The 18520-nt window shown below is 39.1% G+C and overlaps 3 protein-coding genes across 3 annotated transcripts; 1 reads left to right on the forward strand and 2 right to left on the reverse strand.

The window, feature by feature from the left end:
• Positions 1-2385: 2385 nt before the first annotated feature.
• LOC121374596 (dynein light chain Tctex-type 5-B-like) lies at positions 2386-2964 on the reverse strand. The gene has a single exon (XM_041501702.1). The coding sequence runs from the start codon at positions 2962-2964 to the stop codon at positions 2386-2388; it is 579 nt and encodes a 192-aa protein (XP_041357636.1).
• Positions 2965-7333: 4369 nt separating this feature from the next.
• Positions 7334-7924, forward strand: LOC121374597 (dynein light chain Tctex-type 5-A-like). The gene has a single exon (XM_041501703.1). It carries the CDS (start codon positions 7334-7336, stop codon positions 7922-7924), a length of 591 nt encoding a protein of 196 aa, XP_041357637.1.
• Positions 7925-15545: 7621 nt separating this feature from the next.
• LOC121375236 (dynein light chain Tctex-type 5-B-like) lies at positions 15546-18219 on the reverse strand. Its single transcript, XM_041502563.1, has one exon. The coding sequence runs from the start codon at positions 17989-17991 to the stop codon at positions 17320-17322; it is 672 nt and encodes a 223-aa protein (XP_041358497.1). The 5' UTR covers positions 17992-18219; the 3' UTR covers positions 15546-17319.
• Between the last annotated feature and the right edge of the window lie 301 nt (positions 18220-18520).

Genomic DNA, 18520 nt, shown 5'->3' on the forward strand with positions numbered 1-18520 from the left:
TCCCCGCCACCTGGCATTAGTCGTAGGATCGATTCTCATCGGTGGACCTATTTGATTGTTCTCGTTACAGTGCCCCACACCTGGTGAAATATGAAAGGCCGTGGCATGTGCCGTCTTGTTTCTAGGAAAGTGCATATAAATAACCGATCAGGATAGTTCATGTTGTTGTTGTTGTTGTTAATATTTTAACATGCTCATATACCACTAAGGCTTCGAGCATGTCTATCCCAAGTCCCGTCTCTGGATGCCAGAGGCCCGACTTGGGACAGATATAGTTCATGTGGCGGTAATGGCAATCTGATTAAAATTAGCTCTACTGGTAATAGTAATTAACCAGTGGAGCTAATTTTAATTAAATTGCGGCAATGGGTTTATCCTCTTACTAAAAAGACCGTTTCGCAACTTGTAGTTATATATCTAATTTTATTAGTTTAAAATGCCCAAAGAGCCATTCAACTCAACAGTAATAATACTCATTTTATTCAAGACACAAGTATTTGAAACGTACGTACAGCTAACACGTTTTGTCAATGCTGTTAAAATCAATCAGAAAAGAAGTGTGATTTTTTAAATTAATTTTTTTTTTTTTTTTGTGCGTCATAATTACTTTTTTTCTATTAGTTATTCTGCATATATGTGTACCATTATGTTTGACAATTAACCAAATTTTAAATTTTTAATTACCTGGTGTTGAATGTTATAATCCTGGAAGTAATCCAAGTAGTCTATGGTCGAGGGTAACCGAGTGCCGACAGTAAGCCTATATTGAACTAGATTACACTTTGGCATGTTGTTCAAGATTTAATCTTTACATTTTAAAACTAAAATTAATAAATACTTGAAGCCGGAAATCGCTTTTATACAACTTTAGGTAGTCTTTTTAAAATTGGTCACAACATTGAAAATATGTTACAATTATGCATTGGGATGGGGAGGGTCGGGATCGGGGGGGGGGGGGTTGTGATGGTGGGGTACTATACAATACAGGTACAGAGGAAGCAAGTAGACATTGGGGGGATGCCCCCCCCCCACCCCCACCCCCCACCCCCCAAACACACACCCCTGCTCCGCTGTGCCTGCAATATATCATATTTACCGCTAAACCAGCGTCGTTTGTACACACTGCAGTTAATCTCAACTAAATTTCAGTCAGGATTTATATTAAGAAGAAAATTCAACTTTCTGGAATGTTTTTTTAAAAAGCGTTCAAATTTTATATACACAGTATTCAAAACTGCGATCTGCGAGAGCAATAAGAATATTGCTGGTCATCAAAGGAAAATTGACTCCTGGAACATTAAAGTCAATCATTTATATAACTAAAAGTAAAAATGGGTCAAGTTTGCCCTTGTTTTATATCGAATGTCGACAGATCAGACGTGAAGGGTAACTATCGACATCATGGCGGCTTCAACTCGGGGGGGGGGGGGGGGGGGGGGGGTCAGGGTAAGGACTCTATATCGATTTCTCTTCGCTCATTGACTACGAACAATCCTGACCTGGGCAGATATTTTAGAAAGCCCAGGACCTATTTGTCTGTCGGTCGTTTGGTCTCTCTATATTTGTCTGCCTTTCTCTTTCTCTCTGTTCTCCGCTCTCTCTCTCTCTTTCTCTCTCTCGCTCTCTCGCTCTCTCTCTACATCATGCCCCCCGCACTGGATGTTGCAGACTAACAGTTTGTTTTGTTTTGAATAGAAACAAAAGACGTGACGTATGGCCATGTCTATTTTCAGTGAATATACCCGTTAGCAAGACAACGTGAGTCTATGAAAGATACACAATTATAATGCAAACAATGATTTCATTTCGTTAAAGTGTTAAAAACGTTGTTTTACACTTATGTGATATTCATGATTTAGGTGTTGCTTCCTTTCTTGTTTTGCTTCATTTGTTTTCTCAAATCATAAACAATAAACTTGTCGTTAAAACATATGTTGAATTTAAATCTCGTAGTGACGCAAACTGTTTAGGTCGATGGTACCTGCATGTCCTCTTTACTATTTAGACTTAACAGTATATTCTATGGCAACATATATGGCATTCTTGTTACAGGTATGGCAACAGATATGGCAATATTGTAACTTCTTTACAAACTCACTCGAATCTTTTTGTCCATCCTTTCGAGACAGTATGTAACACATCAAACACAATAAATAAACTGGTCATTGTTATCAGAAAACACTGCTCTCTTTTGCACCATAATCGCGATGCCACATACGGTATTAATCTTAGTGAAGACGAAATGTAGATATAGTCTTCATCCTCCAGTAGCTACCTTTGTGTCAAACTGTCGAGCGTTTACTCTAGGGGAAAAAAAGAGAATGTGTTCTAGTAGCTCGTCCCAAAACAACTGCCAAAAAACATTAATCAAAAACACCTTTTACGTCAATCCATATAAATTCCATACGCCGTAGCGGTACAGAAGATGGTTTTGTTCTGGTAGGAGTACGTTGCATAGCTGTCGAACTTGGGCTCCCATGCACACCGACTCGTTACCATGACTCCCTGGTCCCTCTTCTCCCCGAGGATGACTGTCACTATGATCTTGTACCTGTCCATACAGAGCTGCTTCGTCCGTTCCTTGATTTCATCCGTCAGGACCTGGCTCATCGTGGGCGCCATCTTGGCATTGTACTGGAACTCTTCGAGTCGTTCGTCCAGGGTGCACTTGAGAATATTGCGAACCGTGTGAGATTGAAACTTGGCGCTCGGTTCCATACGATAGGTAGGCTCGTAATTGATGGCCGGCTGGAAGGGCGATGTTTCGCGCTTGTCGGACTTTCCTAATTTCTTGGACGCTTTCTTAGTGGAAAGTATATTGCCCATTTGGAAGACGCTGCTTCTTCTGGAGTCCGCCACAGGGAACAGACTCTTTCTTCTGTCGTCTGGTGCTAGCGACATTGGATTCAGACCGACAGGAGATGGCGCATCCACAGACAGCATCAGAACCTTTTTGGTCGCCATTGTGGTCTTGTCACGACAGAATGATGTTCGAAAACTAACACACGTGATATGTTTTAAAACAGCTTACTAATTACAGTGTCCACAAGCTGGAAAAGTAAATGTCATCTTCAAAACATGTTCTACGACAAACAACCACTTGGTGAAACAGTTATATATTTTTATAGAAAATATGCAAAAATTGATGGCTTGGCACTTCAGCAGATACAAGAATGACTGGACACTCCAACAAAGATGGTTATAACTGGACACTCCAACAGATGGCTTAAACACTCAAAAGGGTGCAGGAATCAAACGGAAAACATTTTCAAATTCGGCAGTTAACCTGTCTCTTGCGGAGATTTGTTGAGTTAAATGTATTGCATTATAATGAACACAGTATTCCATGCAGTTGCGAATGACATAAGTGCGGTGACCCGTCTTACCCCAGTATTTAATGCGGTCCACGTTGCTCGCCGTCACAAAAAGAATGGTCATTATAGTTGAGGCGATTATGAGTTCATAAACCTTCACCAAAATATGGTATTAGATTCCAACCCAGTTGAATCGTTCAACGTTAGTTTGTTCTCTCACCCGAATTTGCGTGAACTCTTGATCTTCGCGACTTGAAGAGCATGATCTTTGACCCAGAAAGTGAAGGTTTAGCAATGTACTCCTCAATATATCGAGAAAGGGAAAATCGTACTCCTCAAAATGTCGAGAAGGGGAAAATCGCACTCCTCAATATATCGAGAAGGGGAAAATCGTACTCAATATATCAAGAAGGGGAAAATCGTACTCCTCAAAATGTCGAGGAGGGGAATATCGCACTGCTTAAAATTTCGAGAAGGGGAAAATCGTATTACCGTAAAATGGGGTAATAAGGGACTGCCTGGTAATAAGGGACATTTTTCTGAAAAAAACCTTTCATTGCATATTTTCATTTTGTTTTGAAACAGAAGCAAAGCAACGGGTTTTTTTTAGTAAAGACTAATGTGTTGTTGAAGAATACAAGGTAAATTGTTTATTCATTATTGCTTGTATGATGGGAGAGAGCAGATTGAAAAAATGTGCGAATTTCACGAAAACATTATGTTGGTCAAAACTTTATCTGTCCAGGATTAGCCAAAAGAAGCATACAAGAAATCACCATTGCTAGAAGTAGTGAAACATACCAGATACATTTATATAAAATATCACAAGGATATGAGTATTTATTATGATAAAACAAAATTATCATTTTTAATTTCAGGTAAAAAGTGCTTCAACCTGGGGTAATAAGAGACAGTAGCTGGGTGCAAAACTTCGTAAAAAACATTCAAAAGTAGACATATTAGAGGCTGTGGGTGCTGTTAATAGTGGACTTTGAGTTTGAATGTACAAGGCGGCGACTATGTCTTGTTCACTTACGATAATGAGATATATCCAGGTGTAATAACATTGATGAAGGATAGCAGATGCTCAATAAAAGCAATGGAGAAGAGTGGTGAGAATTGGAAGTGGCCCAAAACAACTGACATTTTATTCTATCCAATGGAGGACTTGAAACAAAAGATCGAAAAACCGAAGGAATTGTAAAGGGGTGTTATGGAAGTGAAGGAACTGAAGCTTGATTTTGCCTATAAGAAAGAAACTGTTGACATGTGTTACAATTGTTTAGATGACAAAAACTATTGTTAAAACATTTTATGTTGTATTTTAAACCATCCAAGATCTGGAGAACAGATTATTTTTATTTTTCTGTGATTAGTTCATTTTGTGCCAAAAGGTAGACCTCGCCGGGCTTACTCAGGTTTATTTAGGGCTCTGATTTATTTGTTTTCTATTGTTTTGTTGTGAAACATTATTAAATTTATTTTTTAAAATATGCTCTTTGTTCCTTGTAACCCCTATTGCAGTTATAATAGGAACACCAACTAAAACCAATAGCAGTCCCTTATAACCCCATCCATGGGGTAATAAGGGACAGTCATTAGAAAAAATAAATACTTGGAGTTTAGATTTTGGAACATGGTATGAACTATTGGGAAATCTGACCAAGTAGTCACAAAATGGCATAGGACTTCCTCCCACATCAGTTAGATGTATTGATATATTATAAGAAAAGTGTCGAAATCGTACCCTTATTACCCTATGTTACGGTTCTCAAAATTTCGAGAAGGGGAAAATCGCACACCTGAAACTAATCGGTATTACTGAGAAGAGGTGAAACAAACATGATTAGGTGTCTCCAGTGAAAAGTTAAAGTTTGGTTTGTTTAACAACACCACTAGAACACACTGATTTATTAATCATTGTATGTCAAACATTTGGTGTGTTAGACATATTGTTTTCCCCACAGACATGACAGGACATACCACCGCATTTGATATACCAGTCGTGTGGTACTGGTTGGGACAGGAAAAACCTCAATCAGAGAATGGGCCGTGTCTTCAGTGATAATGATTTATAACTTTAAATCTGCATTTGCTATTAGATGTATTGTCATTTATTCTCTGACCAAAGTCAGAGGGAGCATGGAGGCCATTGTCTCCCAAATACACCTCTTTCTCCTACCACTCTCTATATCTACCTGTCGTTTCATAACATGACTCATGAATGGTGTTGGTGCACCCCCCCCCCACCCCACCCCCCGCAATGTGGGTAAAAGCCTGGATACCCCAATGCATTTATTTCACACACACACACACACACGCACGCACGTACGCACGCACGCACAATATTATATTTAAATTATATTTTCTCACAAATACAACAAGAGGCCGCAGTAAGCTAAACATTCCAGAAATAGTTTCTTTTAGCCGTTTCATATCACATGTATATTATTTTCCATTCAAATCGAACCTCTCGAAAATCCATGTTTGCACTTCAAAAGTAATATAGGCCTACAGCAAACTCCTACTATCGCGAACAAGCACGGCAGAAGCAAGTAGACATGATTGGGGGGGGGGGGGGGGGGGGGGGGGAGTGACATAGATCGAGGGCGCAAAGCAAAGTGTCTAAGGGGTTCGGGGGGTATGCTACCCCGTAAAAGTTTGAAAACTAAATGTCCTGAAATGCAATTTTCTGCATTCTAGAAGTATAATTCCTCTCTGACTTAAGATTTTCTACCAATTTTATTTTTGATTCAGAATTATTGAGGGGTGGATGTGAGGTGTGTGTGCTAGAGTCCCACCCCTCCCGGCCCTTCTCTGCTCAGCCGTGCCTGGTGAACTAAATGTTTCAAATGGCGCAAAACTCAATGCAGCGATCCAGAGGACATGATGTCGCTTAAACTGTTACTATATTGAGTTGTAGTTTCATTAACTATATACATATAATATTAGTTGCTCTTTCAAAATCGTGCGTTCTGTACTGTTATTTGATTCAATGTTTTCAAAGACGCTAATATATTATACATGTGTTCACAACACCTTAGTATTAAAGTCAGCAAAATGCAAAACAAGTCTTTAAAATACAAATATTTGCATAAGTTTGTTTAAATGACAATGTTATCATCCATAATACTTTGTAACCCCCACCCCATTCCATTCCATTCCAATATTTATTTACATGCTCATATACCACAAGAGTTGCGAGCATGTCTGTCCCGAGTCCGATTTCTGGATAGCCAGTGACCTGACTCGGGACAGATCCCCCACCCCAGTCACATCTCTCTTTTTTTCTCACCACCTTTTATATTTGCTTGTCGCAAAAGAAATTATGGGTGCTATTTCCCAGTGAGGGTGTCCCCAATAAAATCCTGGTTCCGCTATGGAACAGCAGTGTCATGAGAGAAAATCCAAAATCTATTAGCCAGCAGAGATGGACGACAGTGCACGCAGACTGCATCTTTATTCCAATTCCAACCCATACACAAGATAACAAGTCCCACCGATTCGTTCGTTTACTTGTTAGTATTTCCTTCAAAGAAAGCTGAGCTATGATGGATTCTAGATGATTAAGATATAAATAAAATATTAGTTATGAAGAGTAAATTAAAACAGTTGCATATTGGGTTTTTTGATATCACTAACCTTAATGAACTTGGTCGTGGCGGGGATCGATCAGCGGCGATTGAGATAAGCGGTTTTTACGGAACATTTCACTGAGTCGATCTGATCATTGCTGTTTTACGGCTTTTAAACTAATCGCCTTTGTATGATTATTATCATTACAAGGTCATGGCATTTCAAGCAGACCATGGGCCCGCACTTAAACCAGACACCTGCGTCGAAACTGGCCAGAGAATGTGGTGTAAAATTTGGCACCGCTCCACGGTAGTCCTATCCTATGGCAGTATTGGTAAATGGTATTAGCGCCGTGACCAGCGTAGTTAATCAATCTTGATATATTAGTAAAAGTAGAAAAAATAACAATCAACTGCTTGGAGACAAATTCCCTTGTGAGAACAATGGCGGGAAAGGAACCATTAGTGAGTGAGGCTGTCGGCCGCGTTTTGCTCACAGAAGTACCAGAAAAGGGCGAACTTCCCGAAAAAAGGAAAATGAGTGTGTTTCCAACAGCACATAAACGGCCGAGTATCGCGGCGTCGTTTTTGGGCGTTTTGGCCACGAGACGACTCTCGATGATGAAAAGGATGATGCCGAGGATACAGGACTTGAGAAAAGAGAGCACGGGGATCCAGGTACACTACGAGCCGACGTACAGGCTGGAGCCCAAGGTGACATTCAGCGCCGCGAAGGCGGAGAGGATCCTCAAGGACGTCGTGGACGAGCGACTGGAAGGGCTGATATACAACGCCAAGGCGACGCCGTCACTCATACGCTATCTGTGTGAGGAGATCAAGGATCGCGTGAAGGACTTGCACTACGATCGGTACAAGATCGTGGTGAACGTGACTATCAGCCAGAACACTGGCCAGTGCATCTTGGCCACAAGCAGGTGTGCGTGGGAGCCCAAGTACGACACCTTCGCCAGTTACTCATACAGCAACAAGGGCATCATGTGCTTCGCATCCGTGTATGGCGTCTACACTGACTGAAAACCTAGCAGCAAAGGAATCCCGTTCTTTACTCAATTCTAATTATCTTAAACCTAGCAGCAAAGAAATCTTGTTCTTTACTCCATTCTAATGACCTTAAACCTAGCAGCAAAGGAATCGTGTTCTTTACTCCATTCTAACGACCTTAAATCTAGCAGCAAAGGAATCCCGTTCTTTACTCCATTCTAACGACCTTAAATCTAGCAGCAAAGGAATCCCGTTCTTTACTCCATTCTAACGACCTTAAACCTAGCAGCAAAGGAATCTCGTTCTTTACTCCATTTTAACGACCTTAAACCTAGCAGCAAAGGAATCCTGTTCTTTACTCCATTCTGACGACCTTAAACCTAGCAGCAAAGGAATCCTGTTCTTTACTCCATTCTAATTACCTTAAACCTAGCAGCAAAGGAATCCTGTTTTTTACTCCATTCTAACGACCTTAAACCTAGCAGCAAAGGAATCTTGTTTTTTACTCCATTCTAACGACTTTAAACCTAGCAGCAAAGGAATCTTGTTCTTTACTCCATTCTAACGACTTTAAACCATGCAACAAAGGAATCTTGTTTTTTACTCCATTCTAACGACTTTAAACCTAGCAGCAAAGGAATCTTGTTTTTTTACTCCATTCTAACGACTTTAAACCATGCAACAAAGGAAGTTTGCTGTTTGCTCTCTTGTAAGGACTTTATACCAAGCTTCAAATGAATTTTGTTGTTTACTCTCTTGTAAAAACTTTAAATCATGCAACACAGGACTTTTGTCGTTTGCTCTCTTGTAAAAACTTTAAATCATGCAACATGGGACTTTTGTCGTTTGCTCTTTTCAGACGACTTTAAATCATGCAGCAAAGGAATTGTGTTCTGTGCTCTTTTTTAACGACTTTAAACCATGCAACGAAGGAATTTTGTTGTTTACTCTCTTGTAAAGACTTTAAATGATACAACATAGGACTTTTGTCGTTTGCTCTCTTCTAACGACTTTAAACCATGCAACGAAGGAATTTTGTTGTTTCCTCCATTCTAACGACTTTTAGCCATATAATAGGAATTTGTTCTTCTCTTCTCGTCTAACGATTTTAAACTATCATTGCAACTAAAAGATATTGTTCTTCGCGTTTGTTTAAAAATTAAAAACCGACGGTATTATATGTTTAGTTGTTATAATTCAGATAAAGAATAAACAAAACAAAACAAAAACCCACACACAGACACAACAATAGATACTGGTTTTTTTTTTGTTATTACCAACTTGGAGCGTAAAACAGTAACTGTTAAGATTTGTCTAAAATTGAATGTGCTGATATTGTTTCGTAATATGATATCCACTGGCTTTAGTATATTGATAACCCGACACATTGCTATCTCGTCGACGAATGATTGATGTTATATGCAGTGACAACTTCTTTTATTAAAATATAATATTGTTCATTGATTCCATCTCTTATGTGTTCAGTTTATATTGTGATTTTAATTAGTTTTTGTCCTAATTATAATGTATGTAATTAACTTGCGTACAACATACCACTGAAATATAATCTAGTCTTCAAAGGTAGGTACTAGGGACATGATATATATTAAATATTTCTTAACCATTTGCAATGATTTGGGAACACAACAATCGGAAAACACCAGCAGTTTGAGAGTGTGGAGGTGCAATTATGTGTTAATCACAAACCTATCAATGGACGGTGTATGTGAGTCTGTGCATGCGTGTGCGTGCGTGTGCGTGACCTTCCGCCACCTATAAGAACATTAAAGCTATTCTGATCTTAAAATAGAAAAGGCCAAAACGACCACCTAATGTATGTATTCAAGCATTTATAATTTCATAATGTTCTCTTTGAAATGTTCTCTTAAAAAGTCAGAGCGGAATAACACTTTGGTGAATTCAGAGAAATGAAGGATCATCGAAAATGTGTTTCTATAAGTGGGTAAAAATTGTGTATAGACCTCACACCTCTATACCGAGTACATTGTTTTTACTTACGGCTATTAAGTGTCAAATATACTTGGACTGGAATATTTTAAGTAAAATCTATTGTCGTCATACTAGTTACAGACAACTCTTATTTCCATTTTTTTATTTGCATTTTCCCACAGAGAAAATAGCACACACCATGGCCTTTAATGCACTAGTCCGATGGTTAAAGTTTAGCGACACCATCGGCTATTGGTATGTTTGTTTTGTTTAACGACACCACTAGAACACATTGAAGGAAATGTTTTATTTAACGACGCACTCAAGACATATCATTTACGGTTATATGGCGTCGGACATATGGTTAAGGACCACACAGATATTGAGGGAGGAAACCCGCTGTCGCCACTTCATGGGCTACTCTTTTCGATTAGCAGCAAGGGATCTTTTATATGCACCATCCCATAGACAGGATAGCACATACCACGGCCTTTGATGTACCAGTCGTGGTGCACTGGCTGGAGCGAGAAATAGCCCAATGGGCCCACTGACGGGGATCGATCCCAAACCGACCGCGCATCAAGCGAGCGCTTTACCACTGGGCTACATCTCGCCCCCAGAACACATTGATTTATTAATCATCGGCTATTGGATGTCAAATATTTGGTAATTTGCTCTTAGAGACGAAACCCGCTACATTTTTCCATTATTAGCAAGTGATCTTTTATATTCACGCACCATCCCATAGACAGGATAGCACATAGCACGACCTTTGATATACTAATCGTGGTGTACTGGCTGGAACGCGAAATAGCCCAAGGGACCCACCGAGGGGGTTCGATCCTAAACCGGCCGCGCATCAGGCGAGCGCTTTGCCACTGGGCTACGTCCCGCCCCCTCGGCTAGTGGATGCCAGACATTTGGTAATTGTGGCTCGTAGTTTCCCGAGGAAACCTATAGACAGGATTGCACATACCACGGTTTTTGATATACCAATCGTGCGGCACTAGTTGTCTGAGGGCGGTTGATCGTATGGGCGAAAGCTGTAGTGAATTAATATATGTTTTAAAATTTTCAACTGATTTTCGTGTTTATACTCTTATCTGGCCTTAAAGGGACATACCCTAGTTTTTAAATACAAAGGCGTATTTTGACTATTACAGCCATTTTTGATAACAGAAATCACACTTTACTTACATTTTATTGTTTAGATTATTCATTTCCGTACATTCGAAGTGTTTTTGGTCATCCTGGTGTTTTTAATATCACAAAATGCAATTCTCATACTTTTAAAAATGCACGAGCGTCTGAGAAGTAACAGCTATGGAGTCGAGTTTTAGTCTATTTTTAGAGGGTATTTCACTTTTAAAGTCTCAGACTAATGTTTCACTCAATTGTAACTTTATCCAAATGTGTTACAGGTTTGTAGATTAACTAAACTTGGTGTTCATTTTCAAGCATTGAAACTAGGGTCGGTCCCTTTAGCACACAACAAGACGTAGCTATCTGTGACGAGTATCCACGACAGGATTCGGAGTTAAAGGGATTATCTCGAGTTTGCTGCCATTGTATGATGTTTTTACTAATAACATTTTGTAACAACTTAAATTACATACTAAATACAGATTCTTGTTTGGAATATCAGTCTCTGTATATTCAATGAGTTCATGACGATCGTCGTACTGTTTGTAAGCAGCCCAGACTGGATTTCGAAGTTCCCAATCATGTACGTACCCCCCCCCCCCCCCCCCCCAAACACATCTACTGGGAAATGAACAAACATTAGGACAACCAGAAATACATTTAATAAACAGCTACTGATACGTTATATAGAAATATATATATATATATATATATATATATATTTAACATCTAATTATATATAATGGCTAAAAAGTCTGTGTTTGTCGGAGGGCGGAACGTAGCCCAGTGGTAAAGAGTACGCCTGATGCGCAGTTGGTCTAGTATCGATCCTCGTCGGTGGCCACATTGGCCTATTTCTCATTCCAACCAGTGCACTACGACTGGTATATCAAAGAAAGAAAGAAAGAAATGTTTTATTTAACGACGCACTCAACACATTTTCTGGTATATCAAAGGCCGTGGTATGTTCTATCCTGTCTGTGGGATGGTGCATATAAAAAAATCCCTTGCTGCTAATGGAAAAATGTAGCGGGTTTCCTCTATATGACTGGAAGGAAATGTTTTATTTAACGACACACTCAACACATTTTATTTACGGTTATATGACATCGGACATAGGACAAAGGAAATCCACTGTCGCCACTTCATGGGCTACTCTTTTTGATCTCTATGACTGTGTCAAAATGACGATACGTTTGACATCCAATAGCCGATGATTAATAAATCAATGTGCTCTAGTGGTGTCGTTAAACAAAACAAACTGTTAGTCTGCAACATCCAGTGCGGGGGGCATGATGTGGAGAGAGAGAGAGAGAGAGAGAGAGAGAGAGAGAGAGAGAGAGAGAGAGAGAGAGAGAGAGAGAGAGAGAGAGAGAGAGAGAGAGAGAGCGGTGAAGTGGCTGAATTACCGTTGAAACTCACTCTACACTTAAGATAAAGATGAAATGTTTTATTTAACGACGCACTCAACACATGTTATTTACGGTTATATGGCGTCAGATATATGGTTAAGGACCACACAGAGTTTGAGAGGAAACCCGCTGTCGCCACTACATGGGCTACTCTTTCCGATTAGCAGCAAGGGATCTTTTATTTGCGCTTACCACAGGCAGGATAACACAAACCATGGCCTTTGTTGAATCAGTTATGGATCACTGGTCGGTGTAAGTGGTTTACACCTACCCACTGAGCCTTGCGGAGCACTCACTCAGGGTTTGGAGTCGGTTTCTGGATTAAAAATCCCATGCCTCGACTGGGATCCGAACCTACCAGCCTGTAGACCGATGGCCTAACCACGACGCCACCGAGGCCGGTCACTTAAGATAAGGTCTACGGAAAACGCCCAACAAAAACTTGCTGTGGAAAAAAATAAAATCGAATACAAGTATAGTCCACAGCAAAAACAAAGTGTCGCGGCCAATTGCAGGGGTTGTAGACGGTACTGGGAAACGAACCCAGAACCTATCAGCTTTAAACGACATTCACTGATGACCACGACGCCACTGAACCCGTTCATAAAGTGCATAATTATTAGTCCTCTGTTTTTTGTTGTGCAGACAACAATACACAATCAACATTCTTGACTCGGTAAAGTCACACCACCGACAGTTTATTACCTGCGTTACACAATACGACAACAAAATGAAACCAATACCCACGTGGGAAGATTGCTCTGTGGATAATTTTCAAAAGGAAGGGGGTTTGCGTTTCTATTTTCAATACACCTCTCTCAGCTAGGTTAATTACACGCATTATTTAAAGGCTTAATAACTCATGCCAAAACGATAAAGCTGTTTTCACAACGTTAAAGAGCTGCTACTTGACCTCCATGTGGTATAAAAAACGATTTTTACATAGTACAGTATATTTATGATTATTTGCAAGCCCTGCAATTGCCTACGACAATCGACAATGCTGCGGACTATATTCCGATTGTATTCGATTTGTTTTCTCACAGAATGGTTTTTGCCATAAACATTTTCTTAATTGCAAGGGTTGATTTATTTTAATTATTATTTTTTTAATTATTGATATCGATATGACAGAGATGATAATGCACTACGAATGAAGAATTTCCGTTCATTTATCTTAAAAGTATTTTTTGTTTAATCGGGCTTTTATTAACATTTTAAACTACGACTGCTATGATAGTTAAGGTGTCTGTATCACAGGTGCTCGATTAACGGATGATAAAAATTAAAATACACTTTTCTTTTTGCCAAAATTCTGAAATTGTCAATAAAATAAATAAAAACCACAACTAAGCAAAATACTAGCGCATATAGTTACTACATGCACTTAGTAAAGTAACCGATAACCTGTGGTTGGAACGGGAAAAACAACGGCTCCAAAACGGTTATTGATCGGTGCTATGACCCATCATCTTTTCATTTGCAGCAAATGATCTTTTATATGCACTTTCCTACAGACAGGACAACACATATCACGTCATTTGATACACCAGTCATGGTGCACTGGTTGGAACGGGATAAAACCCAATCAGAGAATGGTTCCAAGTACCTCAGGCGAGCACTCTACCGACTGAGCTAAACCTGCTAACAGATTCAAACATTCGAACTACAAAACCGTTGCTGCATTTGAAATCGTGTTCTTGTTCGAAGGAAGGAAGGAAGGAAATGTTTTATTTAACAACGCACTCAACACATTTTATTTACGGTTATATGGCGTCAGACATATGGTTAAGGACCACACATATACTGAGAGAGGAAACCCGCTGTCGCCATTTCATGGGCTACTCTTTTCGATTAGCAGCAAGGGATCTTTTATATGCACCATCCCAAAGACAGGGTAGTACATAACACGGCTTTTGTTACACCAGTTGTGGGGCACTGACTGAAACGAGAAATAGTCCAATGGGGCTACCGACGGGGATCGATCCTAAACCGACCGCGCATAAAGCGAGCGCTTTACCACTGGGCTACGTCCCGCCCCCGTTCTTGTTCGAAACAGAGACCAATGGATATCTGTGAGTAACAAAATGCCACTCGGAGCGGGGTGTGGGTAGCAGGAGCGCTATTGGCCTTCTGGGGACTGAAACTCAAGCTCGAAGAAGTCTGAAGATTTAGACACACTCAGATATTTTAACCGCTTCATCAACGATGGTCTTATTTAATTTTTACGTGTCATCATTTCGCTAAAGTATAGCCAAAGAGGTCTAAAGCTCTGAGAGGATCTACAATTCTTGTTACAAAACGAAAGAGAACGCCAAGGTGCATCATGTTATTTTTTAATCTAACTTTGTAACTACGTCTGTAACGCTGCGATATAAAATATACTAATGCAACTGTCGCAGGTATTTGAGAATGATGGACCGGCTTCGGTGGCGTCGTGGCAGGCCATCGGTCTACAGGCTGGTAGGTACTGGGTTCGGATCCCAGTCGAGGCATGGGATTTTTAATCCAGATACCGACTCCAAACCCTGAGTGAGTGCTCCGCAAGGCTCAATGGGTAGGTGTAAACCACTTGCACTGACCAGTGATCCATAACTGGTTCAACAAAGGCCATGGTTTATGCTATCCTGCCTGTGGGAAGCGCAAATAAAAGATCCCTTGCTGCCTGTCGTAAAAAGAGTAGCCTATGTGGCGACAGCGGGTTTCCTCTAAAAACAGTGTCAGAATGACCATATGTTTGACGTCCAATAGCCGATGATAAGATATAAAATCAATGTGCTCTAGCGGCGTCGTTAAATAAAAAACAAACTTTAACTTTGAGAATGACGATGCAGTTTATAGACGATCTTATATACAGTTAAAGGGACATTCCTGAGTTTGCTGCAATTTTTAAGATGTTATCGACTAACAGAGACTTTTTAACGATTGTAATTACATATCAAATACGTTTTTCTGCATAAAATATTAGTGGCTGTATATTAAACGTGTTTCTGATCGTTCTAATATTTGTACCAGTTTAAATTTCATTTTACTTCCTAAAATATAATTTTTTCGTACGTACGAAATTATTTGAAGACAAAATCCAGTTTGGGTTTTTTACAAATATTAAGACGACCAGAAACACACTGAATAAACAGACACTTATATTGTAAACAAGAAAATATATTTAATATGTAAGTTTAATCGTAGAAATATTTTATTAGTCGAAAACATTGCAGTAAACTCAGGAATGTCCCTTTAAAGTTCAAATACGCGGACATGGGAACGAAACTCAGTTACCTGGGCAATCTAAACCAGCTACTTTTATTAATCTTCAGCAGCAAAAGGTATTTTGTATTCATGTCCAAAATGGACAACATATCGTCTATGAAATTCATTCAACAGAACTTTATAGAGCAGCTAAAAATAAAATAATGACATTATGGTAAATGTTTCAATTGTTATTATTATAAAATATGGGTACAGCCAACATTGTTTTTTGGTGGGGGTGGGGGTGGGGGTAGATAGAATTCGGGAATTTAAAGAACATATACTAGTGTTGCTAAGGAGAGATCTTTATTGTTTATATGTTAAATAACAAAACTATGCAGTTGAAACAAAACAATTTATTATTGTAATAAAAAGAAGTGTCATAACATCAAGGCGTAGGCCTACGTAAAACCTTTTTTTTTTTTTTTACAAATGCCGATATGAATTTCCAATTATATAATCACTATTATATTATGTTTAATGGACCATGCATTCACAATTAACATCATTATCACAACTGTACCAAAATTATTTCTTTTTATTTTATTTATTTTGGATCCTGCACCCCGCCCTCGTTACCAAACGTAAAAATATTGAATTTGCAAAGGATATTTTTTAAACATTTGTTTTAATTTCAAAACATTAATCCCACCCCAGACCCTCAGCATATACCATTTGTTCGCTTGTAAAAATGTCGATAATTGTAAATGAGCCCTTACAAGCTATTATTGTTCACGCTTATCGAAATTTGTCTACATTACAGTGGTATACATTATTACTATATTAATGAAATTATAATATTGAGTACATGTACTAACAAAAATAATGACGTAGTGCTTATATACAGTTAACGTCCAAGTACGCAATTATGGCCCATGTGAAATCTTTTTTCAAATACCGTTGAGAATTCGTAAGTTTAGAAACATTATCAGTTTTAAGTCTACAAACCATTGTTTTTCACGTTTATCCAAGAAACATAAAAACTGTAATTTGATTACTAATATATTTGAAGTTATATTTTTATAGATATGCAAAATTTTAGATAAACTACTATGTATAAAATATATATTTATATTATTTGTTTAAAAAAATATACAGATTGTTTACTCTTTGGTTTGTAATGTGTTTTTTTTTTTAAATACAAAATACCAGAGATTTGATAGAAACACTCTAAGAATAATAAATAAACAGTTTGAATAGTTTTCTATAATGATAAATAAATCGTAGTTTCTTATTCTCCAATTAACTCAAGAACTTCACATCTTCCAGGAAAAAGCAAGATTGTTAATTGATCCTGATAATGTTAATGAAAATACATACACAATTATATTCTTCAATGCGTAGTTCACGCTGGAAGCTAGTCGTTCTAAGAAGCAAACAAATTATCATCGATCAACAAATTCACCGATTATTAGGTCTTCCACAGCTTAAAGTTTTACGTTCATCTGGTATTGAAAAATTGTTCCTTTTTTTTTCGAAACATGACACACGCTTGATGAATAGTTATTCTCAAGCAAAGTATTAGTTTACACAAAATTATCACTGACGATGCTTTAATCCTCTACGGCACACAGATATATTTTTCTTGCAATGATTTAGCCATCATCAGCTTTGACACCAATACGGGGTCGTACGCGTCTTACGATCATCTTTTGCGATTCCTCTTGAACAGACCTATTCCAGATACACCCCGAAGACGGTAGCTGTGCAGAAGATGTGACCGTTTTTGAACGTGTACGTGGCAAAATCGTCTACCCTAGGGTCCCAGGTACAGCGGCTGGTGACCATCATCCCTTGTTGCATGTTCTGTCCAATGTGCACCTCGCAGATGATTCTGTAGCGGTCGAAATTCATCAACTTCACCTTGTCCTTAATCTCGTCTGACAGAACTTTACTTAGATTAGCGCACAACTTGGACCTGTAGGTGAACTTCTCCAGCCTGTTGTCTAGAACATTTTGTATCGCATCCTGGACTCTTTCCGATTGGAACTTCCGGTGCGGTTCCATACGATAGGTGGGTTCCTTTTTCACTGGGATCGTAACTCCCGAAAATCTGGAGGAGCCCTTTCGGCCAAATAGTCGAGTGGTTAGTCGCCTCGCCAAGCGCTTGGAGGCAAGAAGTCCTATGAGTGATGGTCCTGGAAGACTGGTCCGCAATCCTCCCGCGGTCATAAAGGTACTGGGTCTTCTGGCACCGTCCATGAGGTTACTAGGTCTTCTAGCACCATCCGTAAGGTTACTAGGTCGCCTGGAACCGTCGGTCGGTGAAAGCAACCCTTTGGCTATGGACTTTCGCCTGTTCTCCGCAGGTGGTGTCAGTCCTAAATTAGATTCTTTTCGACTCATCCTGATCTTGTGTCCACTACTCGTGATACTGATGTATTGATTTCAAATGACGGCTGTGAATATAAATGTGTAAGTCAGACTGGTGCGGTACATGTACATTGGATTTATGACCGCTACAGTGCAAGACAGATCAACCTTTCCATGTCTGATATCGAAGGGGAAAAGACCATCCAATCGAACTAACGAATAAAACAACCTGTATCGTCGTCCCGTTGCCAGAAAGAAAATAAACCACGTGACATGTTTTTGAATGTTGTCCATGAATTCTAACAATAGATCTGGTTTATGGCTTACATACGTCTTTACAATATAGTTGAATAATAGGACAAAGAAATATCTATAAAAGAGAAATAGAAACGTACACCGGACACCCTTATTGTAAGTGCGGGAGATCTGTATAGGCATGCGTATCTGTTTATCAGGCTTGTCTATATATGTTACATCTTCTATAGTCTGTGTATAATTAGACGGCGTACTCCATTCAGCGAATCTGAATTAAAAGTATACATAAAAGAACTATTAAATCTTA

The sequence above is a fragment of the Gigantopelta aegis genome, chromosome 6, assembly GCF_016097555.1.
Source record: "Gigantopelta aegis isolate Gae_Host chromosome 6, Gae_host_genome, whole genome shotgun sequence".
NCBI classification, from domain to species: Eukaryota; Metazoa; Mollusca; class Gastropoda; order Neomphalida; family Peltospiridae; genus Gigantopelta; species Gigantopelta aegis.

Bases quoted from the DNA above. Each gene is read 5' to 3' on its own strand.
- LOC121374597 (XM_041501703.1), top strand. From the start codon at position 7,334: ATGGCGGGAAAGGAACCATTAGTGAGTGAGGCTGTCGGCCGCGTTTTG.
- LOC121374596 (XM_041501702.1), bottom strand. From the start codon at position 2,964: ATGGCGACCAAAAAGGTTCTGATGCTGTCTGTGGATGCGCCATCTCCT.
- LOC121375236 (XM_041502563.1), bottom strand. From the start codon at position 17,991: ATGAGTCGAAAAGAATCTAATTTAGGACTGACACCACCTGCGGAGAAC.